Below are 27,181 nucleotides of genomic sequence, written 5' to 3'. Positions count from 1 at the left end.
AGAGCGGGAATTTCCACCTGCCTTTGAACCTGCTTATGATGTCACGATAACACGTGGTGGTGGTGTCCCCATCTCCCCCTTCCGCCACCCTGCACTTTGGTTCCTCCCCCTTTCCTGTCTGTGTGGGGAGGGAGGCAAGCCATTTGCTTCAGACAGCTATGCCCTGGAGGGGCTGGCAGAGGAGCACCCTTGGGGCATAGCTGTCAAGCGTCCCTTATCCCAGTGCTGTCCCACTGCTGTCCCTTATTGATGATGTCCCTTAAATTTCCCGGGTTTCAAAGGAAGCAGCTCTTCTCCCTCCCTGCCTGCCAGCCAGGGAGGAGAGAGGCTCCAAATGTGTTGCTTGGCTCCGTTGCTCACCAATAAGGAGTCTGAGAACGACTGGGGGGTGGAGCTTGCATGCCTTGTGCCAATCAAATCGGCTGCGTTGCCTGGGGACTCGCCTTTGCTCAGCGCTTCCCAGTGGAGAGGTGACGGTGGTTTTTCTTGAGGCTTCAGGCTTTGTTTGGCTGCTGGCTGGGCTTTCTGACTTTGGCTCGGAGGGGCTCAGAAGTTGAACATACCTATGCCTAAAAAATCCCTTATTTTGGCTGCTGATCCCTTATTTTTGAGGCTGCTGGTCCCTTATTTTCAAATCTAAGTTGACAGCTATGCTCCGGGGCTTCTTCGCCTGCACCACCAACACAGCCTTGTTGCCCTCGCTGCATCACAAGCACCACTTTGGCAGTGCAGTGCGGGTACAGTTGTGGAGACGGGGCTGGCAGAAATGCAGGCAAGACCAGCAGGGAGGGCTGGAGGTTGGACGTGGAGCAGTAAGATGTCTTGGGCTGGCCCTGCTGCTTGGCTCTCTCTCCCCCCCCCCCCTTCCTGCCCTCAGGCGATGTTGCGATGCAGAGGAAATTTGAAATATGCACTCATCTTAGCTAAGGGCTCTTTCACACTTCCTCTTGTCCTGCCACTTTCCCCCAGGGAAACCTGCTGTTTACTGCTGAATCGGAACAAACTTCAAAGGATTGGCATTTGTGGCATTCAGTGGTAAAAAACGGTATTCCCGGGAGAAGTGGTAGGACAAATGAAAAACTGTTTAGACCCATGCCTAGAACATTTCTTGGTACAAGAAATATATAACCTCATTTACCCTTTTTGTTTACCTGGGCGCTGAAATAAATCCTAAAACTCAGTCCCACTGAGTTCTGAATCCATTTGTAGGTGTTTTCACATGTCATGCTCAAAATCTACATTGCATCTTATTTTTTAGAAAGCAAATTAACCAGTGTGTCTTCTGAATTCTACAGTTATAAAGGCAAATTTAAGCCTCATGTCATGTGCAAAAACGCTACAGTGGTACCTTGGTTCTCAAACTTAATCTGTTCCAGAAGTCTGTTCCAAAACCAAGGTGCGCTATCCCATAGAAAGTAATGCAAAATGGATTAATCCGTTCCAGACTTTTAAAAACAACCCTAAAACAGCAATTTAACATGAATTTTACTATCTGATGAGACCATTGATCTATAAAATAAAAGCAATAAACAATGTACTGCAGTCAATCAGTAGCTGAACTGGGTTCCATACTGTCACAAAAACAAAAAACGAGCCGCAAAAACAAAACGCAAAATAAATAGCAAAAACAGACAGACCTCAGTGTAACTCAAAATGGAAGTATGGCACTCAAATCGTCAGTATAACACTCAAAATGGAGCATGTTCGCTTCCGAAAAAAGTTCACAAACCAAGGCATTTAAGAACCAAGGTACCACTGCACTCTATGCACAGCATGAAGTTCTATACGTGCTCCTGTATTGCCAGATGGAACCAGCTAGCTCGAGACAATCTGCTGGAGCCTCTTTTACTGTTTGATTTTATTCAGTTTGTAACAATTAATTAATGAATCAAAAGGTATGCATTATTTTCTCTGTACAGGCAAGGACCAATTTAGGTGCGTCCGAATGATACACAATCATGCACAAGCGCATAGCACCGAACTTGGAAATAGCCCCAAAATGTCGTAAAAATGACATGAAAATTGGCAGAACGGACTTAGGCTCTGCTGACACATGCGGGGGTCCGGAACAGAAATCCCGCACAAAACAAGTGTTGCCTGTATTGTACAGTGACTTCATGTAAAAGGAAATTTGAAGGAAGAGGGAGATCTGGCAAAGTGAAAGATCTGGTGGGTCTAATGCACAGAATCATAGAATTGTGGAGTTGGAAGGGACCATGAGGATCATCTAGTCCAACCCCTTGCAGCGCAGGAATCTCATGTCCAACGTTGGGCTCGAACCCATGACCCTTGAGATTAAGAGTCTCATGCTGTTCCGACTGAGCTATCTTAATATCCAATTTCTGTTTGGGCTTTCCTTGAGGCTTGCCTAGATTAAGGTACTTTTAAGTGATGGTTAGGAAATGCTTGGTTTGACACCCTCATTTGATTTGATAGAATCAAGAACAGCCTCGCCCAACTGGATTTTTTTTTCCTTTCAGTTGACCAAACCTCATATGAACCAGGTTAGTGCCTGAGTTTGTTTAGGTCACAGACAATGCAAACAGCTACAGAGTAACCTGAGCTTAACAGAGTCATTCATAGGAGCATGTTAGCAACGCACAGGGCTGGGCTTAGTGACTTTGTATAGGGAAAGCCAGCAACCACTGAGAAAATGCTGCTGTTGTTCAAGCAGAGCAATGTCTTAGTAACCATGCTGTGCACACTGCAAGAGACACTGGGTATTTGAAAGGATTCTGTTTTCCTTTGTAATTTGGGACTGAAATTGTCACAGAGACTTTATGGAAAATTTCGACAAAGAGCCTGGAGGAAGAAAGAAGCAACACGCATTAAAAAACAAACTACTGTCCTTGTGATTTGAAGAGCCTGTTGCCCTGAAATTTTGTCAGGATGACAGACTCGGAGGTGGCTGATCACATGACTCGACTCAAACTCAAACTCCTTGAGAAGGTAAGGTAATTTTTCTAAGGTCATATCTAGGTTATAACTTCCAGCACTATTGTTTTTTCAAACTAGCACTAAATTGGTAGTGGGCAAAGCAAAAATATCCAAAGCGGGATTTTTAACTAGTTAACTCTTTTGTCCTGTATCCATCCATGCTGATCAGCAAAGGAGTTTACAAACCCTGACAGCTAATATGTGATGTCCATATTGTGTGTGTATCTGAAGAAGTGTGCAGGTCTCTTAAGGTGCTACTGGACAATTTTTTAATATATTTTGACAGTCTACCCTTATTCATGATGCATCAACTTCCCAACTTTCTAATATAAAAGTTAATATCTGGCTAGTTGAACATGGGGTACCTTCCTTGGTTATATTTAGACTTGCTTATGTTTTGAAATAGGCCTTGTTTTAGCTATTTCCCCTCCCACGTTTCCTTCATTCTCAAAGCCTTTTCTATGTTAAACTTACTAAAACCATGCTCACCCACTCATCCTCCCAGACCTACCTAATTTCTGGCCTAACACAATCCCATAAGTTACTCAAGAATTTCCCTTATGTACCGTACGCCACAGAAAAGAGCCAGGGTAGTCTAGTGCTGAGCTTTCCAAACTGTGTGTCGCGACACGTTAGTGTGTCGGCTGCAGTGCGTAGTTGTGTCACACAAACGCTCCCCGCTCTCCTCCCAGAGCTGGAAAGGAGTTGGTTTAACCTCTGGTTTGCTAGTGAAACTGAATTACTATGTTGTGAAATGATGCATGTCAAAATCATGTCACCACCATGAAAAGTTGGGAAAGCTCTGGTCTAGTGGATGAAGTGCTGGAATAGGATAGGACCACAGAGATCAGGCTTCAAATCTCTGTGCAGCCATAAAGCTCAGTGGGTGACCAAGATGGGCCAGTCATTTTCTCTCTCTCCACCTCACCCACCTGAGAGGGTTGTGAGGATCAAGCAAGCAGGAGGAGAACCAGGTATGCTACCTGGAGCTCCTGGGAGGAAAAGCGAGATCTAAATGAATTTTTACAAACAAGGGTTGTTGTTTTTACAATCCAGCAGTATAAAAATTGTATGAAATAATAGAAAATGAATTATCAATACATTTATACCCCACCTTTTCTCTACAGAGCTCCCCCTCTCCATTTTATTATCACAACAACCCTGTGAAGTAGGTTAGGCAGTGACTGGCCCACAGTTCCCCATTGGGGATTTGAACCTGGTCTCTGGGGTCGTACGCCAGCACTCTAACCACTCTAATCAACTTAAATCCTATGAAGGAATGCAAGCACGCTGCAAAGAACTGTCTTAGGACAAGAAGGAGCTACAGGAGAGGGGTCCTGTTCTGGTGAAAACATTCTTTAAGAACTAAGTATGACTCAACAAGGGACGCGGGTGAGGCTGTGGGTAAAAGCCTCAGCGCCTAGGGCTTGCCGATCGAAAGGTCGGCGGTTTGAATCCCCGCGGCGGGGTGCGCTCCCGTTGCTCGGTCCCAGCACCTGCCAACCTAGCAGTTTGAAAGCACTCCCGGGTGCAAGTAGATAAATAGGGACCGCTTACTAGTGGGAAGGTAAACGGCGTTTCCGTGTGCGGCTCTGGCTCGCCAGAGCAGCGATGTCACGCTGGCCACGTGATCTGGAAGTGTCTGCGGACAGCGCTGGCCTCCGGCCTCTTGAGTGAGATGGGCGCACAACCCCAGAGTCTGGCAAGACTGGCCCGTACTGGCAGGGGTACCTTTACCTTATGACTCAACAGGGGACGCGGGTGAGGCTGTGGTGTAAACCACTGAGCCTTGGCTTGCCGATCAGAAAGTTGGCGGTTCGAATCCCGATGACGGGGTGAGCTCCCGTTGTTCGGTCCCAGCTCCTGCCAACCTAGGAGTTCGAAAGCACGTCAAAGTGCAAGTAGATAAATAGGTACCGCTCTGGCTGGAAGGTAAATGGCATTTCTGCATGCTGCTCTGGTTTTGCCAGAGGCGGCTTAGTCATGCTGGCCACATGACCCAGAAAAACTGCAGACAAACGTCGGCTCCCTCAGCCAGTAAAGCGAGATGAGCACCGCACCCCCAGAGTCAATCGCAACTGGACTTAACTGTCAGGGGTCCATTACCTTTACCTTTTTATGACTCAACATAAACTAGTGCTAACAACTCCCACTTACACAGCGCACAGATTGCACAAATCTTTGTAGGTTTTGTGATGTTCAATTACTTGTGGACAGTCAAAGCTGAGGTTCTGAATTTTTTGTTAATCCTCATTCTGCTTTGATCCACAGAAACTAGAAAATGAACGTGAAAACATCGATGATTTGGAATCTTCCTTTTCTGCAGCAAGTAAGCAGTTAAACCTCACTCATATCTCCATATGAATCCATTTGTAATGTTGGTTTGAGGGAAAATGCATTAAACAGGATTTCTCAACAATTTACTATGGGATAGATGTGGATTGTGGCAAACTTTCTTTGCATTCCATTCTCTGCAGATCCATGGGCCTATAGGACTTCTGATGGTGAGGAAGGCAATGAAAACCCACCCTATATTATCATTATTTATTAGATTATTTACCTTCACATGTGGTCCCAGGACATGATAGAACAACTTTAAAATACAATGCTAAAAAGAGTTTAAACATAAGAGAATAAGAAACATAAGAGAGCACACATCCTGGGTGTCAAAACTAAGGGTTAAGAGGCATATGACAGAAACAACACAATGAAGGTGCCAGACACCCCTTTGTGGGTAGAGAATTCCAGAACAGAGGGGCTCCCACTGTTATTGCCCTTTCCCAGGCTGCTGCTTCCCAAATTTCTGAGGGTGGTGGAACTCCCAGAAGGGTCTGTAGGGAAGGATATTTGGGGCCTGAATCATTTAGGGCTTTAAATACTAGCGTGAACCAGGTTGATGGACTATATGGAATTGATGGAAAGGACTGGCAGAATCCGAAGCCAGGGAGAGGAGATAGTGGAAGATTACTGGAAAATTTAAAGTGTTTATTTAGAAATATTGTTAAAGTAATGACTGTTAGAAAAATGGTGGAATGATATTTTATGGATTTAGCAGAAATGCTATAGTTGGATGTATATAAGTAATTTACCTTTAATGGGAAATAAGTTTAAAGAATATGTCATTTATAATATGACAGAAAATAGAGAAAGATGGAAAGGATTTGCTGAAACAAATACTAGAAGTGGGATACAAAAAGGGAAGTGTGAGGAAGTCAAGGAAACAAGGGAATGTAGGATAGAGTATGGAAAAGGAGGGATGTTTTTAAATTGTTTTTATTCTGCTTTGTTTATGTGTTTAATTTAATGGGTTTAGGGTGGGTTTGTATGGTTTATATATTGTATTGTTTTTCTTTTTCTTTTTTCTTGTTTTTTTTCTTGTTTTTTTCTTATTTGTCTTTTCTCTCTTTCTTCTATTTTTTTTGTAACTTTTAAAAGCAATAAATATTATTTTTAAAAAATAAATAAATACTAGCGTGAGTGCCTTGAATTGGATCCATAAATGAACCACCAACTAAATGCCTTTTTCTCCCTCCTTTATCTACCCCCCTTTCCTTTGTTTTGTAAATTACTGAAAAATTGTAAAACTAAAGGAGACGGCAGACTCTTTCCAACTGTTTTTGCAGGGAATTACGGCAGCCATGGCAATGCATTGCAAAGTGCATTGAGACGAAGAAAGGATCTTCTGCAGCAGCTCAGGGTATGTCTCAGGCAGGGGGTTGGACTAGATGACCCTCAGGGTCCCTTCCATCTGTACAATCCTACATTTCTATGATTCAGTACTATGAAGTTTCTTCCAACACATGAAGGCTGCAGTCCTGCATTCCTAAATGAGAGTACCTGAGAGTAAGTGCTATTGAAGTCGATAAGACTTACTTCTGAGGAGACACACATATATATAAGGTCAGATTGTTAAACTCTTGGAAGTCTCTAAGGATGCTGTTATGAGTTTTCTTTGGAGGGGAAAATTCTTGGCTCCAGCATGGAATAGCCAGACCAGCCTGGTAATAGCTGGCTAAAGATGGGTCCTTAAGGAAACAAAGGAGTAGCTCCGTGCTGGGGAGGGGAGAAGGGGGGGCCTCCCTCCCAAACTGTCTGTTAGTTAGAAAGACAAAAGGCCAGAGTTGAGAGTCTGCTGTTGAGTGAGCTAGGAGCTAGATGCAAAAAAAGTTGCTGGCTGGAAAAGGCAGAGAGAAAGCCGTAGCTGAATTCTGCTTGAATCCAAGGCTGTGGCTATGGGAGAAACCAGACCTTTTTGGGATGTCAATGCTGTGAACCCATCCACCATAGGCTCGGGTTGTATATATGTGTAAATAAAACATATAAAGACACCACAGTTTCCACTGTGCCTCATTCCCAAAAGGAAACATGAACCCTGTGTGAGTGCCTGGAACCCCTGGAATCTCACACCACTTGGAGGCTGGGGTGGCAGGCAACATGTTATCCCGCAGTCTGGGCAAAGCACATAGCTGTACAGCAGTTCAACTTAACTAAAACTTATGTGGTTCAAGTTAGCTTCGTCTCCTTCTGCTACTGCCTGCCATGGATTGGCTGGATGCAGAGGAGTGGTGGGAGGAGTGGATGGGACCCCCAAGGGAAGAAGGCTCAGAGCCAGGGGACTGGTGGTGGGATGAGGGAGAAGACTGGGAGGAGGTGTAAGCTGAAGAGGCAACAGGGTTTAGTGAGCAGGAAGAGGCTGTGGCAGAGAGCAGTCCAGAATCAGAGGCAGAGGAGGAGGCTGGGGGAAGGCAAGAGGCAGAGACCAGGCAGGCTGCTGAAGAAGTCAGAGGTCTCCCCTTCCTGCAATGACTAGTTTCCCTCCTCCCTGGTCTCCCAGAACCCACAGAGGTATGAAGAGGACAGAGCAAAGACAGACAAGACAGAGAGGTTGCTTGGGAAGGACGCAGGGAAAGAGGAATCTTAGGGAGCTGTGGGAAGACTGGGATGTTCAGTCCTCACAACTGCCTCATTGGGGCAAGATCTACTGGCGAGAGTTACTGGGCTTACTGGACCTGAGCTATGTTGTTTCTTTGAATAAGTTAGTTTTGCTTTTCACATTTGGCTTATGTTAAACCCATTGGGCTTCTCATTCTTGATGGCATTCCGTGCATTGGGTAAAATCTCAGTGGTTTGTGTCTCTCAGTAGACACAGATATTGTTGGCCCACCATGCTCTCATTGCTCCTATCAAATCCAGAATTTCTCATACCAGCTTTAATGTTTAATGGAATTGGGAAGTGCAGTCACTGGTCTCCTATGTCATGAAAAATTTAAATATTTTTCGTAAATAGTTAAATTTTTCATTTCTCACTGATACACTTGGCATAACAAGGTTTGTGAATTAGAAAAAAATGCAACATAACTCATTTTTCCTCTTAAGGAAAGCTTATATATTTGGTATTGTAGGAGCAAAATGTTCTGGAAGAATTGTCTTTACCACGTGGCTTGCCAAGACTCCAGAGGAAGCACTTCAGACCAGAACCAGAACATTTCTACCAAATTCCTCCTCCTCTTCCTCCTCCTCCTCCACCTGAACAGCCAAGGATTATCCAGCAGACAGTGAGTGCCTAATAATAATAATAATAATAATAATAATTTTTATTTATATCCCGCCCTTCCCAGCCGAAGCCGGGCTCAGGGCGGCTAACAACAATCAAACAATCAAATAATCCAACATTCTAAAAACATTTCATTATAAAAATTAATTAAAATCAAATTGATGGCAACCGTTAAGCAAAATTCTGTGCAGATTGCCAGAGGAGGGAGTCAGGCTGCGCCCTGACCAAAGGCCTGGTGGAATAGCTCTGTCTTGCAGGCCCTGCGGAAAGATGTCAGGTCCCACAGGGTCCTAGTCTCTTGTGACGAGAGCGTTCCACCAGATCGGAGCCACAACCGAAAAAGCCCTGGCTCTAGTTGAGGCCAGCCTAACCTCTCCGTGGCCTGGGACCTTCAGGATGTTTTTATTTGCAGACCGTAGGTTCCTCTGTGGGACATACCAGGAGAGGCGGTCCCGTCTTTTTTAATTATAAAAAAGAACTATACAGTTTGGAACTGCAAATGATGGATACAGAGATGAATGATGCATTTTTTCATTAACAGAAACCTGGCAGTGGATAATCCTGTCTAAATTCCTGGCCCGAATTTCCTGGTGTTGATCATTCCTATTAACAGATGAAAGCTCCAGCACTGTGCGTGTGAAAGCATACTTGCACAGGTGTAATAATGGAGTTTTTCACATGAAATATTTAGATCAACTTTGTTTGAGTCAAAATTTCTAACTAAATGTAAAATGTAAATGTAAAACTTAGAATTGGCTTGGGAAATCTATAGCAGAATATTTTTTAAAAACTTTTCGCTTTCAGATTATCTAACATAGTGTCAGGGACTATGCTGAGGAGGAATGGTGGGACCCTCCCCCGCTCCTGCTCCTGATCAGGATCCTGAATCTTCCCAGGAGCAGGAGGACTGTACAGTGGTACCTTGGGTTACGAACTTAATTTGTTCCAGAGGTCCATTCTTAATCCGAAAACGTTCTTAACCTGAGGTACGCTTTCGCTGCAGCGATTTCCATTCTCATCCTGGGGCAAAGTTCTCAACTCGACGTACTACTTCCGGGTTAGCGGAGTTTGTAACCCGAAGTACCACAGTATAGATTTGGAAAAGTGGTTTGCAAAGGGACATAGTTCAGAAGGCAGAAGCTGGGAAATACTGGATGGGGAACAGCTAGGAGAAGAAGGACTGGAAGAGAGAGAGGTAATAGATTCACTCTCTCTGGAAAGCATTCATCCACTCTCCCCAAGGTCAAGAAGAGCTGATAAAGTGGCAGAACAGAAAGCACAGAGGGTAGGAGCTCAGGTTACAGTGACATGGATGACTAGGGAGGAAGGGGTGGAACTCTTAATTGGGAGCACCGCCATTCCTAGGAAATGGATTCTTTGTTCTCTCACTGTGATCATTAAACGTTATAACTGGTAAGAAGACTCCTTTCTCTTTGTTCTGCTTATCTACTGCCGGGGGGGGGGGGGGGAGGAAGCCGATTACCTGAAGCTGACACATAGTAATAGCTTTCACACATAATATAAAAAGTATGAGAGAAAGTACTTTCTGATAGTGTATCTATAGCTAACACTACTGGATCCCTGCAGGGCCCATATCTAGGAGGCAACAAATAGGATTCTAACATTCACATAGGACCTACAAAATGTTTTATTCCTTTTTGGTAGCTGCATAATCCTCCAGTTCTTTGGGCCAACCCCTTAACTATCAGATAATTGTGGCTTTACGCAAAAACGGATCCTGTTGTTCTGCAATTGTTAGCTGTAAACGACTCTTGCCAGGTGTTGAAGTAAGAGGACAAGTCCCACTCTTAGCCAAAAGCAGAGTCAGGCAAGCTAAACAGTGAAGGTGCCAGATACATCTCTTTGGAGAGAGAGTTCTACAACCAAGGACTTACCACAGAGAAGGCCCTCTTCCGCCATCACACCTGAACTTCTAAGGGTGGGGAAACCACCCAAAGTCAGTTAACACCTGAGAGAGAGACTATAGGACATGAGGCAGTCTTTAAGATACTTGGGGGGCTTAGTTGTTTATGGCTTTAAACGCTAGCACGCGTACCTTGAATTAAGCCTGGAAATAGACTGGCAACCCATGTACGCCACTGTTGAACTCCAACTCCCACCACCAGCATGGCCATGGGTCAAGGTGAAGGCCAACAATGTCCGCTCTAGGAGACACTGATGCTTGCAGAAATAATCTAGAATATGAATACAGCAAGCCTGCAATTTACATGGCAGATACATTCTGGGAATCATGCCCAAAGCTAGTCAAAACACACTGGGTTCAAGGGTGGGTGGGATTTCTCTAGAACCCCACCCCCCTTTCCACTGCTTTTTTAATTTTTCTACTACACATGTAATGCTGAATGCACACAAGTTAAATGTGTGTAAGTTGAGGGAGGCTCAGTTTTGTTGTAACTTAGACACACCAATTTTGTTCTGTCTACACACCAAAAAAGGAATCCTTGGAAAAAGACAAACTTCTCTAGCAGTTGTTGATGATGCCTCTAAGTTTAATGGTGATTTAATGTGCCGTGCAAACCAGACATAGAATAAACTGTAAAAAATAATAATCCTTGATTAGTCCAATAATGAACTGAACACAAAATATGTATCAGTTTACAGTGGTGCCTCGCAAGACGAAATTAATTCGTTCCGCAAGTCTCTTCGTCTTGCGAGTTTTTCGTCTTGCGATGCACGGTTTCCCATAGGAATGCATTGAAAATCAATTACTGCATTCCTATGGAAACCGCCTTCAGACCAGGTCCGGGGACAGTCTGTCCCCCGACCTCTTCTGAAGGCTGGGGGGGGGGGAACAAGGGCTTTTCTTCCCACCCCCAGCATTTTAAAAAACCCTGGGACAGCGGAGGACTTCTCCGCTGTCCGGGGCGATCTTAAAATGCTGGCGGGCGGCATTTTAAAATCGCCCCGGGACAGCGGAGGACTTCTCCGCTGTCCGGGGCGATTTAAAAGCCCCTGGGAAGGCAGGCAGGGGGGACAAAGACTTTTGCCCCCCGCCAGCCTTCAGAAGAGGTCCAGGACCTCTTCTGAAGGTGGGCGGGGGGCGAAAGTCTTTGCTCCCCCCCGCCTGCCTTCAAAAGCCTTCCGGGACAGCAGAGAAACGCGCTGCGTTTCTCCGCTCTCCCGGGAAGGCAGGCAGGGGGGAACAAAGACTTTTGCCCCCCACCGGCCTTCAGAAGGTGTTCCCGCCCCGCCGCCCGGCTTTGGAGGAGCCTTCCGAAGCCGGGCAGCGGCGGGAGGTGTTCCTGCCCCGCCGCCCGGCTTCGGAGCATCCTTCCGAAGCCGGGCAGCAGCGGGAGGTGTTCCTGCCCCGCCGCCCGGCTTCGGAGGAGCCTTCCTAGTGTATTGAGTACTGACAGGATTTAATCAAAGTCTAGGATTTTGGCTACACTTTGATCAGTTATTATTTTGTTTTTGCTTCCTTTCTTTTCCAAGTTGCCTCAGCAACCAGCAACCATTATTCAGCAGATTCCTCAGCATCCACCGCTCATTACCCAGATTCCATCTCCGCAGCCTTGCCCAGGCCCTCGCTCTGGCAGTATTAAGGAAGGTGGGCAATCCCATATGCATTGAAAATGGAGTAACTTTTTCTGGGTGCATTGAAAACGGGGGGACTTTTTCTGGGTAGACATAGGTTAAATGTGCAGAGAATTACAGCACATCTTACAACCCTGTGCATACAGTGGTGCCTCGCAAGACGAAATTAATTCGTTCCGCGAGTTTTGTCGTCTTGCGGTTTTTTTCGTCTTGCGAAGCACGGTGTCGGAAAAGTTTCGGAAAAGCTTCAAAAATCACCGAAGTCTTCAAAAACCTCAAAAAAGGCTACCACACCGCGTGCTATGAGTTGCTCCTCGAAGTCAAGTCGCAACTGTATTAACGGTGTTAAGAAAAAGGAAACAAACTTGCAAGACGTTTCCGTCTTGCGAAGCAAGCCCATAGGGAAAATCGTCTTGCGAAGCAGCTCAAAAAACAAAAAACCCTTTCGTCTTGTGAATTTTCCGTCTTGCGAGGCATTCGTCTTGCGAGGTACCACTGTACTTAGGATTAAGAGCCACTGAATTAAGTGAGATTTACTTTTGAATAAAGAGGCATGGAAACAGGCTGTGAGGCCCTTTTCAGATTTGCCTAGCGTTTTTTCCATCTCACATCATCCCTCCTGCATGTACAGCATAGCATGGAGAGATGCCTGCGTGAACTAAGGTGTGCCTTGCTACAAACTGAAGCAAGCGGGCAGCCCACATAGAACCAAACTTATTTCTGAGTTTATTTCACTGCACCACATTTTCAGAGCGTTATAGTACAATGGAGATGTAAACTTTGCTGAATGCTTCCATGCAAGGAAAGCAGAGAGTGAACCCTTGAAGTATGTAGGAAAGTCAAATCATAGTAAGGGGAGAGCCAGGAGCTCTTCCTGTCTTTCTTTGGGTACCCCTATGACGCAGGATGCGGGTGATGCTGTGGTCTAAACCACTGAGCCCCTTGGGCTTGCCAGTTGGGAGGTTGGCGGTTCGAATCTGTGTGATGGTGTGAGCTCCCATTGCTGTGTCCCAGTTTCTGCCAATGTAGCAGTTCGAAAGCATACCAGTGCAAGTAGATAAATAGGTACTGCTGCAGCGGGTAGGTAAATGGCATTGCCATGCACTCTGACTTCTGTCACAGGGTCCCATTGTGCCAGAAGCAGTTTAGTCATGCTGGCCACATGACCCGGAAAGCTGTCTGTGGACAAATGCCAGCTCCCTTGGCCTGAAGCAAGACTAGCCCCGCACCCCATAGTCATCTTTGACAGGACGTAACCATCCAGGGGTCCTTTACTTTCTACCTTTTACCCCTAATGAGCAGAAAGACATTGATGGCTAGTCCCTTTCCTCCTCTGCCAATTACTCCATCTCCATTTTAGGAATGTACTTCTAGGGCCAAACCAGGTGTGACATAGCAGATACTTGAAGGAACTCCCAACTTTGAAAAAACCTTTATGCAGCTGGTGGGGCAGTCTAAATTTTATTGGACTAGAAGGGATGGGCTGCCTTCAGAATCATCCATCCTAGCTTCTTTCCTATGTATGGAAGTTGGGGAAATTTGATATTTGGGGTGTTTCCCACGAGGGCAGAAAAGATCAGGAGATGCTTCATCGATTTTCAGCATCACATATAGATTGACACTTCAGTTACAAGATAATACAGTTAAAGCTCTTCGCATCTGTTTTCCTACATAGTGAAGGACTGGTCTTGCCACCAGTGCTTTTTTCCTGGGGATACGCAAAGGTATACAGTACTGGCACCTTTTTTTAAAAAAAGCTAAAGGTGTGGCACTTACTGTAACAACTTCATGGTGAGTACTGGCACCTTTTTTTCTTAAAAAAGAAAAAGCACTGCTTGCCACACATTTGCATATACACTGGGTGCATGATCCCAACCTCTGGCAGACCTGTTGTCTACAACTACGCAGTATGTGCCATTCCACAGATAGAAGGAATTCTAGAGGCATCTTTATTTCTTCCTTCCTGTTTACTAGTTTGCAAATAATCACTCCAAGTTACTTATATTGCTGATCTTTCATAGTTTAGAATACAAAGGAAACAGACAGAGCCGCTGCTGGGCTGGTGTTATTCAAAGGCTTCTGAGCTGAAAAGATGAAGGCTGCTCCTCCCTAGCATTCTGTTGTGATCTATGTAGTAAGCGGAGTGTTGTCTCTTGATCCTGATCTTCATGTTTTCCTAGATATGGTGGAAATGATGCTAATGCAAAATGCACAGATGCATCAGATTATTATGCAGAACATGATGTTGAAATCTCTGCCACCACCTGCTTATTCACCAGCTGGTGGGCAAGGAGTTACTGTGCTTCACCATGGACAACAGGTAAACTTGTTTTTAAAGGACACTAAATGTTATCTGATTGCCAAGGCAGGAGAAGATCAGCAATAACTCACAAGGTGTCCTTGAAGTTAAATTCAGAGAAACAAAACAGCTCAGGGCCAATGAGCACAGCCACTGGTGATGGTGGTGGGGATAACAAATAAAAAAAGTGTACATTTGAAAAGAGAGCTTATGAGCTCCACAGAAGCTCTTCCTCCCCTCCAAGCCATGCAGCATGTAATTGTTACTTAAATAATGTTAACAATCTGGAAAGTGTGCAGAGGAGGGTGACCAAGAGAACAAGGGTGTGGAAAACAAGCCTTATGAGGAACAGTTGAGGGAGTTGGGTTTGTTCAGCCTGGAAAAGAGGAGACTGCGTCAAATTATTTGAAGCCAAGCCAATAGCACAACTTTTCTATGGTGCCCACTTGGGTCCCTTTTCCAATTTGCACCTTTAGAACTTGTATAATCCAAATTTCTAAGGTCAGTCCTTCATGTTCCCAAAATGTGTCTCTAATGCTACTCTAAGACTAGAGACAGCTGGTGACAATACAATTATAGGCTTACACTATCTACTTTTCCCCGTGGCCTTGCCCCACTAACTATGAACAATGACTTTCAATCCACGTGGAAACAGGCAGTAGAAACTAAAATATCATCCCTGGGCTTCGCAACTAAAATCTCATCCCTGGGCTTCTCTCCAGGTCTTCCACTTAACATGGGATATGATCAGGCTAAAGCTCTCATTAAACAACACGTAGTAGACACAGAGCACCAATTGGATCTAGCCAGGACTCCAACTTTTATTGCCAAGGAATCCACCAGGTACTTTGCCCCCCCTATGGCATATCTAACTAAACTCAAAGTTCCTAAACAGCGAAGGGCTTTTAGCCTGGCTCTGTGTCATGTCCTCCCCTCTGCCATTATTGAAGGTTGATACAGGAAGATTGACTACCTGGAGAGACAATGCCCCATGACTTGGGACAAATAGAAATGGTAGAGCATGTCCTTCTCCGGTGCCTGTACTACAGAGACACTCGTATTAGCCTGATTTCCCCACTACTTCCTAAGCACCAGGGGAAGTTCTATACCTCCCTGCTGCTCTCAGATACCAATCCTGCTACAACACACACGGTTGCTAGATTCTGCACAGCAGTGCTCAAAATTCGTCGGAGGAGAACCTGTGCCACAAACCAGATTTAATGAACATATCAGAGTGCTTTGTAAATTAATAGTTAAAGTCTTTTTATATATCAACCTTTTATGCTCTTCCACACCCACCCAATGCCTTCTTCTAGCTTCTTTTAAATTCTTATAGACTTTTATATTTACCTTCTGTTTTAATACCTTTTAGCTTTCCAAAACGCTTTTCAGATTTTAAATGACCTTTTATGCTGGTTTATGACCGTAATAAAGATTTGTATTAAGGAGACTTAGAGGTGATAGGATAACCATCTTCAAATATTTAAAGGGCTGTCACATGGAAGATGGAGCAAGTTTGTTTTCTTTTGCTCTGGAGGCTAGGACTCAAAGCAATGGCTTCAAGTTCCAAGAAATGAGATTCAGGAATAACTTTCTGTTAGTAAGAGCTGTTTGACAGTGGAACAGTCTCTCTTGGAAGGTAGTGGATTTTCCTTCCTTGGAGGTTTTGAAGCAGAGGTTGAATGGTCACCTGTCATGTATGATCTAGCTGAGATTCCTTCATTGCAGGGGGTTGGACTAGACGGTCCTTGGGTTTCCTTCCAACTCTACGATTGTATGAAATTTGGAAGGCATCATGATTTTATTACCAAATCCAGACTAAAACCAGATTGAAATGGATCTAGATAATCCATCTCATTCAGAAACTCCTGGAGCTGAGATGCTAACGTTTAGCAGGGAGGGGACCACTGGCTGTGCCAAGGAGGTGCTTTGTGCCTCTTTGAGAGAGGCATGAACATATAGCACCAGCTCTGACCTGGCAGCACGGGCTGTCAATTGTTCATATCAGGAGTTGGCAACCTGGTCCCTCCCGCCCACTGCTGGGCGTTTCAGGATTCTAGGTGGGCAGTAGGGGGTTCTACGGCACATGCTGAATCCTCCTTCCTTCGAGCACTGGGGGGCGGTAAGGAAATTTTACCATCAAGAAAGATGCATTGGTGGGCGGTAGCTATAAAAAGGTTGAGTACCCCTGGTTTATATACTGAATTCAAAGGGATGGTTTTGACCTTTAAAACCATATGCAGCTCATGACTTGACACATAAAGGACCACCTTTACCCATATGAACCTGCCCAGATCCTGAGATCATTCTCTGAGACCCTTCTGTGCATGCCACCTCCAAGAAGAGGTCCAGAAGAAGAGGTCCAATAAGAGGTCCAGAAGTTTGTGATGAAAGGAGAGGCATTTTATGTAGTTAGTTATGTAGTTATGTAGTAGCCTCCCCATCTATGGAATGCTATTCCCAAGGAGACCCACCTGGCATCAACATTGTCATCATTTTGGTACTAGGCAAAGACTTTTGTTTTCCTGGGCATTTGGGCAGAGATTAGTAGAGCAGCCACGCTAATCTCTAAGGCAGGAGGGGAAGTTACAGATAGGTAGCCGTGTTGGTCTGCCATAGTCAAAACAAAAAAATTCCTTCCAGTAGCACCTTAAAGACCAACTAAGTTAGTTCTTGGTATGAGCTTTCGTGTGCATGCACACGGTATCTGAAGAAGTGTGCATGCACACGAAAGCTCATACCAAGAACTAATTTAGTTGGTCTTTAAGGTGCTACTGGAAGGAATTTTTTTGTTTTGGCAGGAGGGGAAAACATTTTTGGCTCTGCAGGCCAAATTCTTCTCAGATCCCAGCCTTGCAGGCCAAATAAGCCCCTTGCATAGTGCTTTAAATCACCTGGGCTTCAGACTGCTCATCGGTTTGGTAGCACTGAGTTTACTTTCTGTAGGCACTTGCTGTGTGAGTCAATTCTCCATGGGGAAACTCCAGGAGACTTTGGCTTTACTACCCATCAGCTGATAGGCAATAGAGCCGAATCCTGCTTTCCCTTCCTATGCGGAGTTGGGAGTGCACTTTAAGGCTCCCAGTTGTGCACTGGCAGCTTCATCCCTCCTTTCCCCACATCTAAGGTGTGGGGCAGGTGGGCATGGTTTGGGGGAAACTGCCTCACAGGTCAAAGTTGAACCCCTGTCAAGCTAGGTTTGGCACAGATGCTGGAGGTTCCCCATCCCTCCTCTAATGTGTTCAACTTGCTCTGCTCCCTTGCCAATCCAAGCATGGAAGAAAAGACAAGCAAGGTGTCTTTTATTGAAACAGGCAGAAATTAGCTACCAACTGTTTGGAAAACATTTCTTACTATGCAGAAGTATTGATTTTACTAAGATCTTTGATCCAAAAAAATAAAACACGTGAAAGAGGAATATACTGCATAGCTTGCAACAAGAAAGGTTATAATTTTACCTGACATTTCTTGCAGAGGAAAAAGGCCAGTGGTTTATTGAAATTGTTTGTGGGGCTAAAACATAGAGGGATCTTAAGCCAAAAAGCTACAGACTGGATCAGCTTCAGAATCAGAACCTTATTCTTGCCTGTCCCAACAGCTGGGTGAATGTAACACACCTTCCTTTTCTTAACTACCTGCAGCTGACTGCTCCGCTTCTAGTAAGAACAGAGAAGTCACGGCCCCCAACAGTGCATCATCACCACTACACATCTCCAGGGATGCCAGCCATCCCATCTCAACTAGGCTTTTCCATGGGCCCTTCCGTGATGCAACCTGGCCTTGGCACACCACTGGGAGGATTCCCACCTGATTTACATCACCTGCCCATCCCAACATCTGCAGCGTATGTGTAAGTCAATATATGTAAGTCAACAGGCTGCCACGCTAGGAACATGGTTTCATTAGAAAGGCGACTGGTTTCTTACAGTATTCCCAATTCAATTTTATTTCAATATTGTTACTGGCTGTAACAGAGGCACAAAGATAGAGCGGTACCTCGGTTTTTGAATGTAATCCATTCCTGGAAAACCATTCAAGATCTGAAACGTTTGAAAACTGAAAACTCAATAGCTGACAGCTAGCTCTCAGGATCTTGCACTCAGCGGAAGCCATGTGGTATGTTCGACTTCCGAGGCGTGTTCAAAAACTGAAGCACTTACTTCCGGGTTTACAGAGTTAAAAAACCGAAATGTTCATCAACAGAGACTTTCAAAAACTGAGGTACCACTGTACAATACCTAACATTATTTTGAGAACTAAGAAAGTAATCAATTCAGGCTACTTTGGCTCAATTGTCAAGGCAGGCACCAGGTCTCATACGAGCTCCCAGCCCTCTGCAAACTCATATATAGGATGCTGCAGTTTTTAAGTGTCATACAAATGCCTTCTAAATGACAAAGCAAGGGTGCATGTATAAATTAATTCCTTGCAATGAATGCATATTTCTAATGGCTTGTTCTGTCTTCCAAGTGTACCTACCAATGGACTGCTTGGATTACCCCCGGGTTTGTAGACTTCTACAGTGCCTGACTAGCAAAGGTAACCAGAACACAGTCTTGCTGTGTTCATATTTGGTCCTTCTCTCCATGTGAAGTTGGCCTTGTAGTCCAGGAGCCCACGTCATAATAAGTCTTAAGATGATGATCAAAGTTATGGCGTTTCTAAAGCAGCCAGCCTTATGAGCAATGACTGGGGCATCTAGTGGGTGGCAAGCGGCCCACCCCTTTCTTGGGAGGATAATTAAATCAGAAGGTAAATGGGTGAAAGAAGCTGTATGTGTTCAGGGATAGTGTGCATAATTCAGAACTGTCCAATCTGACTGACATTGTTTGGGATCATCTTTCTGACCCCACCAGAAGGGGGTACTTGGCTGTTTCACTGACAGTAAATGGCTGAAACAGGCAGTTCTGGGTAGAGATCTCCTTCCTGCATCTTAAACTATCTACTCCAGAGATGCTTTAGCTGCCCACATCCTCACCTTAATCCCCACCAGCAATGGGGTCCAGTTCTGGGTACCACTTCAGATGACAATTCAACTGACACATCACTCCATATGCTTTCACTTCACTTCTCACTTCACTATTAACTATTCCTGATCCAGTCTTTTAGCTTTTCAGAAATAAGGCCATTGTTTACATTTTTAATAAAGATTTCAGAGCTGGCTGAAAACTCAACCGGCCTGTAATTTCCCACAGAGGTAAGCATCTTGCCTCAGGGTTATTCATGGGTGAATAACAGTGAATCAATGAAAGAGAAGTTAAAAATAATAAAACATTTCAGTAGCACTGTTGTAAAAATACGAAGGGAGGTTTGAGACCCCTTGTGGGTCTATTGAGGTTGGAAAGAGTGGGTTGATCGTACCCAATCAAAGTGAAGCAAGGCAGCTTTAAGCTCTGATCTTTTATTCTTAGTTGCAACTGGGTCCTTACAGATGAGCAGGAAAGAACCCTGTTGAAAGATGAGCAGGGAGCCTTCTAGCTTAGGTTTTTGGGCAGCATAAGGTGTCATAGATTCGTCATATTACACGTGAAATGAGATGCTGCAAAAGGTACACAGGTGCAAGGTAAGATGCAGCGTGCAAATACATTTGCATTTGACAGGCATGACAATCAGGAAGAGGGTTTTCTCTGGAGTTGATAGCAGGATTCTAGAAATAACAATAGAATTGAAGACTGGTGTGAGTGACAGACAGCAGAGCCAGACCAGTCCGGTGGTGCTTTCCCTCAGAAACTCCACCAGAAGGCGGGAGCCTCTCTCCCATTGGATACCTAGACAGCAAGCCAGAGGGGAGGGGGTGGAGCCAGCACTTTTGGAGAGAAAATAAGAGGAGCTGTTTCTGAGGGAGATAAATCCTTCAGGGCTGGATTTGGGATGGGAGAAAGGGATTAGGAGAGGATTTGTCCAAGGGAGAACTGTTTCAGATCTGACTGGAACATCTGCTCTGAGGAGACTATCCATAGCCAGAGGAAGGAGCCTTGCCACTTAGATAGGGAGACTGAGGAGTTGAGGGTCTGGGGAAGATAGACAGGAGTTACCTGGAAGGCTGAGTCTGAGGCAGGAAAGGGAGAAGATGTGGTAATATGGACTCCAGTCAGGAGGGGAGGGTTCTTCTAGAAAGAGAGGACTCCCAAGCCAGTCACAAGGGGTGAGGGAATCCCCTGGGTCTGCTTTACTAATTCAAATACCTCAGGAGTGGGATTGTTAAGAAAGAGGGGAACTGAGGAAAAGTGCCCCTCACTTGTGAACCAAGGAATTAATCTGTGAAGGAAGTTGTGCTGTGCAAAAATTACTTGATTTTACAGTGGTACCTCTGAATTGCGAACGGGATCCATTCCGGAGCCCCGTTCGCATCCTCAAGCGAACTTAACACGCGTCTGCGCGTCGTGATTCACCGCTTCTGCGCATGCGCACGACACATTTTGAGCGTCTGCGCATGCGTGAGCGGTGAAACCCAGAAGTAACGTGCTCTGTTACTTCCTGGTTGCCACGGAGTGCAACCTGAAAATGCTTAACTTGAAGCGTATTCATCCCGAGGTATGACTGTAACAGGGACGCGGGTGGCGCTGTGGGTAAAAGCCTCAGCGCCTAGGGCTTGCCGATCGAAAGGTCGGCGGTTCGAATCCCCGCGGCGGGGTGCGCTCCCGTCGTTCGGTCCCAGCGCCTGCCAACCTAGCAGTTCGAAAGCACCTTCGGGTGCAAGTAGATAAATAGGGACCGCTTACCAGCGGGGGAAGGTAAACGGCGTTTCCGTGTGCGGCTCTGGCTCACCAGAGCAGCGATGTCACACTGGCCACGTGACCCGGAAGTGTCTCCGGACAGCGCTGGCCCCCGGCCTCTTGAGTGAGATGGGCGCACAACCCTAGAGTCTGTCAAGACTGGCCCGTACGGGCAGGGGTACCTTTACCTTTATGACTGTAACACTAGTAACAACTAATTAGCAGAAACTTAGTTAAGCCTTTTACCACCTATTCTAGAAGCAAGTGACATCTTTATATTTAGATTAAGTTAACTTCTATTTGAAAGAATGCATTTCCTGAACCAACTTTATTTCACAAACTCCTTTTTAATAAAAATTTCCTTGTTTGTTTAACCGACTCCTGCCTAAGACTCTAATCCCTACGTTTTCCCTCACAAAAGACACCCCCACAAGATGAAATGTGGTAAAAGGTAGAAATTCATTTAAGGGGCTTACCACGAGGTGTGCATGCAATATTTAATTGGGGCAGTAAGCAGGGTGAGTCTGCTACTTTATTAATTGGTGGTAAGCGGTGGATCTGCTACAACTGGCATTCAGATGTGTGGTGAGAACTATTTAGCAAGGAGTCTTTTCTTTACAGCATGAAATGAGATGCGGTGAACCCCTTCTTGGAGGGCAAGCGGACAACAATCTTGTGACCTGAAATAAGGAAGGAATGCAGTAAACGAAGATTACATTGGGCAATGTTTGCTTAAGGGAAGAGTTGTATCCATTTACAGTTTGCTTCAATAAAGTTTTAGCATCTTTGATACATAGCTATTGGTTTCATTCTCATAGTATGTTGTATTTATGGTTACACAATTGGTTACATACATCCAAAGAATACAATCATTATACAAAGGTTTCATTATACATAGGTTTTAAACTATACTACAGTCTATATCTCCTTCATGGATCACTGCCTTGTCATGGTGAAGGGGCTTGAATAACTCAGAGGAGCTATGGTTTTCCCAGTAGTGATGTATGGAAGTGAGAGCTGGACCATAAAGAAGGCTGATCACCGAAGAATTGATGCTTTTGAATTATGGTGCTGGAGGAGACTCTTGAGAGTCCCACGGACTGCAAGAAGATCAAACCTCTCCATTCTTAAGGAAATCAGCCCTGAGTGCTCACTGGAAGGACAGATCGTGAAGCTTAGGCTCCAATACTTTGGCCAGCTCATGAGAAGAGAAGACTCTCTGGAAAATACACTGATGTGGACGAGATGGTTGGACAGTGTTCTCAAAGCTGCTAACATGAGTTTGACCAAACTGCGGGAGGCAGTGGAAGACAGGAGTGCCTGCCGTGCTCTGGTCCAAAGGGTCACAAAGAGTCAGACACAACTAAACAACTAGACAACAACAACAGTCTATATAGAAAAGTTCAGGTTTGCAATCTACTTTTAGATTCAGGGTGGGTGAATCATGTTCAAATCACATTGTTTTATTGGAATTACTTCAAGTAGGAAGAATATAGAAGAAGAAAAGGCAAATGCAGTTTCCTTAGTGAGTTTTTGCTAACGATTCCCCATAGTGGAGATAAGAAACCCCATTCAGTTTGCTAGTACTGTCAATAGGTAACAAGGGAATTGCGCTAATGAGGGAAACCCGTGGAGTCTGTGCTGCGAAGGAAAAGGGGGGTGTCTTTCCATGAACCTACAAACTTTGCTCCATGAACCCCAGGGTACATTTATCTACATGTGCCCCCTACATGTGTCTTTTGCGGGGCATTTCCCCTTGTTGTCTGGGCAGGTCTACATCAAGTAGTTAAGATCAAATGTTAATGGTGACAGTAGATATAGCATATCATAACAAATGTCAGCATATTCAAATATTCTATGAAACAACAACAGTATATCGGGGAAATCAGCCGAATGCCCAGGCAAGTGAGATCGCTTGGCAAAGAGAGCGGACCAGTGGACTAGGGCCAGGTGGATGCTTGGCCTGCGTGTAGTGAACCCTGCCAGGATCTCTCATAATCACCCACTATCTGTAAAAGAGGACACAAATTTGCAGGACACAAAGTATGCAAATTGTATGCAAATTGTATTTTATTTTATGGGGGGGGGTCCCCTGAAGGGACCTCAGCCCCTAGGAGTTGGCTCCTATTGGGGGGTGGAGTCCAGGCTCCATACAGGAGAATCATACACCCACCAGCTCTTAGAAGCACTTTTTGCCCTTTTTTGAATTTGTGGAGCACAGGGAAAATCCAGTTCAAGGAAGGGAGAGAGTGAGAGAGCAGTGACTCAAGGGAACGCCACACAGCCACCAGACCTTCTAAGGAATGCCCAAAAGTCCAAATAAGACATGGATTAGTTCCAAGGATAGCAAGTGAATCATTGACAGAGAACTCCATCCAAACATACACACAGCAGATCAATCAGGAAAAGTGAGTCAACTTCACTTACATCATCCATCGCTGACCTGCCCTTTGGACCCAGACAGAGCGCAGGTGGGACAATGTGACCAGATTGCGGCAGCCCATTCTCCACTGCAGCAGTAACAGCCTGAGGAGCTAAGGTACTCCACAACCCTAGGGAACTTAGAATCAATTTTATTAAAACCCACATGCTTCCTTTCCATGGGTCCCCCCCCCCCCATCATGCTACTTTTAGTGGCCTGGAATGGGAGTAAGTGATCAAACAGGAAAGACAGTGGGGAAACATGTCTCAAAGGTAGGAGAGTGTTTTCCTTTTGTCCAACTCTGCAGGAGGCTTCCAGATCCTTAATCAGCAGGGATGGATAGAAGAAGTTGGTCTCTAGGATTTTGACAGAGCATGTGATATTCAGTAATCTATTCGATATTGGTTAGATTGACACTGACCAATGTGAAGTTTTTGGGATGGAAGAAACAGCAGGTTGTGTGAATCCCACCTGAGTGCTCCCTGTCAAATGTTCAGAAGTATTCTATTTATGCTGTAGAGCCTGAATGAACTGCCACTTCTCCTCCCCTTAAAACATTTTCTGTTGAGCAGGAGAGATATACATGCACTCTGCCTGGAGAAAAAAGTCATGGATCTTTCAGCTCCGCAGAGGGAAAAAGTGGCCATTATTGGAGGAGGTTTGGTAAGACACTTTTATTTTGTTCTCTAATGATTTACTGAAAGGTAGTCCAATAGTGAAATGCTGACTGTTTTTATATAGAAAGATACATCACTGTGGGTTCACACATAATGCTAAGCCATAGTTTAAGAAATCATTTCTTAGTGCTATGTGTGAACTCTCTGCAACAGCTTAACTATGGTTGTTTACTGCCAGTAAACTAAGATTTGAAGACTTGGTTTTTGCAGGTTAGAAAACTTTGTTTGTTTTAGCTGTGGCTTAGTATTATGTGCACCCCCATCATGCGTCCTTAAACCATGGCTTGTTCAACTATAGATACTCACAAAGATACAAAGGCACAAGACAAGAGCTGCTGGAAAATAAACCAAATTTTGGAGAAACAAGCTACAAGTTAAGTCAACTCATACTTAACTTGTAGTTTGCTGAGCCAGTGTCTTAACTCTGGGCATATAGCAAACATGTAGCTGTAAAACTCGTATAAGCTACAGTTTCTGAGATAGCAAAGAATTGCACCTGGGCTTAAATTCAGGGTTTTTGCTCTCACAGATCTTTGCTTATACAGTTCATGCTTTAACACTTGTTTGCTTCCCTTTAAATGGGTCTGTGAACTAGCTGACTAGATTAGTGCTTCTCAAACTGCTTGTAGGAACCTTGGGGTTTTGCATCAACACCTGTATCTCCCTAAAATTTGCAGCTTCCATGGCGTGTCTGATGCATTTTAGGATGTGCCTTCAGTTTACACAGAAGCTGCCTCACAATTCTCCCCACGCTGCTCCGTTCACAGATGCAGACTTTGGGGAGAGGTGGACAGTGGCTGAAGAGCCCAAGTTCACAGAAGCGCAATGCACAAGAGCTTGATGATCCAGCATTACATCAGTGTAAAGCCTACAGGCACTGTATACATCAGCAGCAGCACCTGCTCACTTTACAGTGTTGCCAAGAGAACCTTTATGCCAGCAAAATATAAGGGTCACTTCAGAAAAGATCTTTGGATATAGGCACAAATGCTGATTCTCTTCTTCAATGAATAACAGAAAGTCAGCACGGCTCACAATGAGCTATTGGGAAGTGTATAAGGGTTTTCCTTTTCGTTTAGTGAATCCTGTGCAGTGACTCAATGTCAGGACTACATTCATCTGATGAATACCCGTATTTTTCGCTCTATAAGACGCATCAGACCACAAGACGCACCTAGTTTTTGGAGGAGGAAAACAAGGAAAAAAATATTCTGAATCTCAGAAGCCAGAAAAGCAAGAGGGATCGCTGTGCAGTGAAAGCAGCAATCCCTCTTGCTGTTCTGGCTTCTGGGATAGCTGCGCAGCCTGCATTCGCTCCATAAGACGCACACACATTTCCCCTTACTTTTTAGGAGGGGAAAAGTGAGTCTTATAGAGCAAAAAATACGGTATATCTGATGATATAAGAATGTTTGCATTCAACACATAACACACCCATTCCATGTACCATTGTTTGTGGTACACTATTCGACTCTAAAATTCTTCTAATGCTTTTCTTGCAGGTGGGTTCTTTAAATGCTTGCTTCTTTGCAAGAAGGGGCTTTCTAGTGGAAATGTATGAAACCAGACCAGGTATGTACATTTTGATATTTGCAGGGTTGCAGTAGAAATTAAATGCATGCACATCCCATTGACTTATGTGGAGGTTGCTTGCTTGTGAGCATAAGAGGCCTGCTGGATCTTGTTCTCACAGCAGCCGATGGAAAGCCAACAGACGTGACTCGAGAGCAAAAGCATTCTTCCCAGCTGCAACTCCCAGCAGCTGATATTTAGAGGCCTGCCACAGGAGAACATTGCCATGATGACAAGGAGCCACCGATGGTCCTAACCATGAATTTATCTCTTGGTATTATCTATATTGTCTATTAGCCTTTTATTTATTGCCATCTGCTTGTCTTTTTAGAGTGGAGTAAAACTATATTTTGAAGTCATAAGTTCTATATTTTTGCAGTGGGAACCTCTGTGTATACACAACAAATATTGTAAGTAGGCATGAGACTCCAAAAAATAATCCAGAACAACCCAGAACAATAATAATCCAAAAACACTTCAATAAATACCCATCTAGTAGGGTTGACATATATCCTCTTTTTCCAGAACACGGCCTCTTTTTCATGGGTAGAGTCGTCATAGCGATCCATAGTTAAAAGCAGAAGTCAGCAAAAGTCCTCTCTTTTGCTCTTCAAAATATGGCAACCCTGGCTATTATGTTGTTGTCGTCTGTTTATTACATTTAAAACCCACACTGCAGAAACAACTTTTTGAAAACTACATTTCTCCTCCCCTTGAGACAAGAAAATCCTTAGATAGTTCTAGGTGGGTGTTTTCTGTCAATGTATAAGACAAGGGCCACACAATACACAAAATGGCTCCCTCTTCCCCACCAGGTCCAGTCAGGAATAAAGAGCTACATCGGGATCTGCTGCCCCTGTGGATCCTGCCGCCTGAGGTGGTCGCCTTACCTTGCCCTCATGGGTGGGCTAGCCCTTAAAGACTAAGACCTGGCAAATCTCATCTAAAGGAAATCCGCCCAGAAAGGGTGCTGCCATCACCCAGGCCTTTTCTCTAGATTGCCAAAACACAGACAGGAGGTTCTTATTCTTGCCTTTTAGGCAGTGTTTGAGATATGAAAGCTAGGAGCTAAATGGCACCTTAAACCTAAACTATGGGCACAACAACGGAATGTCTCAGCGTACTTTTTTAATTCCAAGAATACAAAGCTGAAAATGAATGAATTGCAGCTAAAATATTATGTTCATTTTTCACATGGTCTAGTCCTTCTCTTGCCCCCCCCCCGCCCCGATATTCTTAAGAGGGTCTCTTCTCCAGGCTTCAGAGCGTAGCTGGAAGTGGGGAGGCAGAATAAGGTCCTCCTTTCCTTCCACTCTGCAGTTTTACTCTGAAATCTTAGGCACAGTACTGCACCCAGAGCTCAGAAACTACTCGCACTAATGAAATTCCCTGTCGTAAAATGTGCCTAGAACAATGGGAGTTTCAAACTCTGCTTTTAGGGCAGGGGTG

At 44.7% G+C, this 27,181-nt stretch overlaps 2 protein-coding genes across 8 annotated transcripts in view; both read left to right on the top strand.

Annotated features, from left to right (window-relative positions):
* The first annotated feature begins 357 nt into the window (after positions 1-357).
* Positions 358-21,857, top strand: C1H21orf58 (chromosome 1 C21orf58 homolog). 6 transcript variants are annotated; one of them, XM_077918898.1, is made up of 10 exons: positions 358-2,169; positions 2,774-2,949; positions 5,209-5,266; positions 6,528-6,634; positions 8,340-8,492; positions 11,945-12,059; positions 14,227-14,366; positions 17,987-18,195; positions 18,816-18,884; positions 21,683-21,857. In XM_077918898.1, exons 2-9 carry the CDS (start codon positions 2,890-2,892, stop codon positions 18,856-18,858), a joined length of 885 nt encoding a protein of 294 aa, XP_077775024.1. In that variant the 5' UTR covers positions 358-2,169; positions 2,774-2,889; the 3' UTR covers positions 18,859-18,884; positions 21,683-21,857. The 6 variants fall into 6 exon arrangements, with proteins under 6 accessions (XP_077775024.1, XP_028559572.2, XP_028559604.2 ...); XM_028703739.2 differs by adding an exon at positions 5,415-5,441 and having other exon boundaries at positions 358-2,949; positions 6,561-6,634; XM_028703771.2 differs by having other exon boundaries at positions 358-2,949; positions 6,561-6,634.
* Positions 21,858-23,470: 1,613 nt separating this feature from the next.
* Positions 23,471-27,181, top strand: part of KMO (kynurenine 3-monooxygenase) — a 32,934-nt gene continuing 29,223 nt past the window's right edge. For both annotated transcript variants that reach the window (XR_013390644.1, XM_028703677.2), the window contains exons 1-3: positions 23,471-23,600; positions 24,056-24,146; positions 25,663-25,732. Coding sequence is in view for 1 of the 2 variants with exons in the window: in XM_028703677.2 (XP_028559510.2) it covers positions 24,093-24,146; positions 25,663-25,732 (124 nt within the window). In the remaining variant the exon portion in view is untranslated. The remainder of the gene's footprint in view (positions 23,601-24,055; positions 24,147-25,662; positions 25,733-27,181) is intronic.

Source organism: Podarcis muralis, chromosome 1 (genome assembly GCF_964188315.1).
Source record: "Podarcis muralis chromosome 1, rPodMur119.hap1.1, whole genome shotgun sequence".
Classification (NCBI taxonomy): Eukaryota; Metazoa; Chordata; class Lepidosauria; order Squamata; family Lacertidae; genus Podarcis; species Podarcis muralis.
The sequence above is the reverse complement of the archived record's forward strand: the minus strand, read 5'-3'. Positions and strand labels throughout refer to the sequence as shown.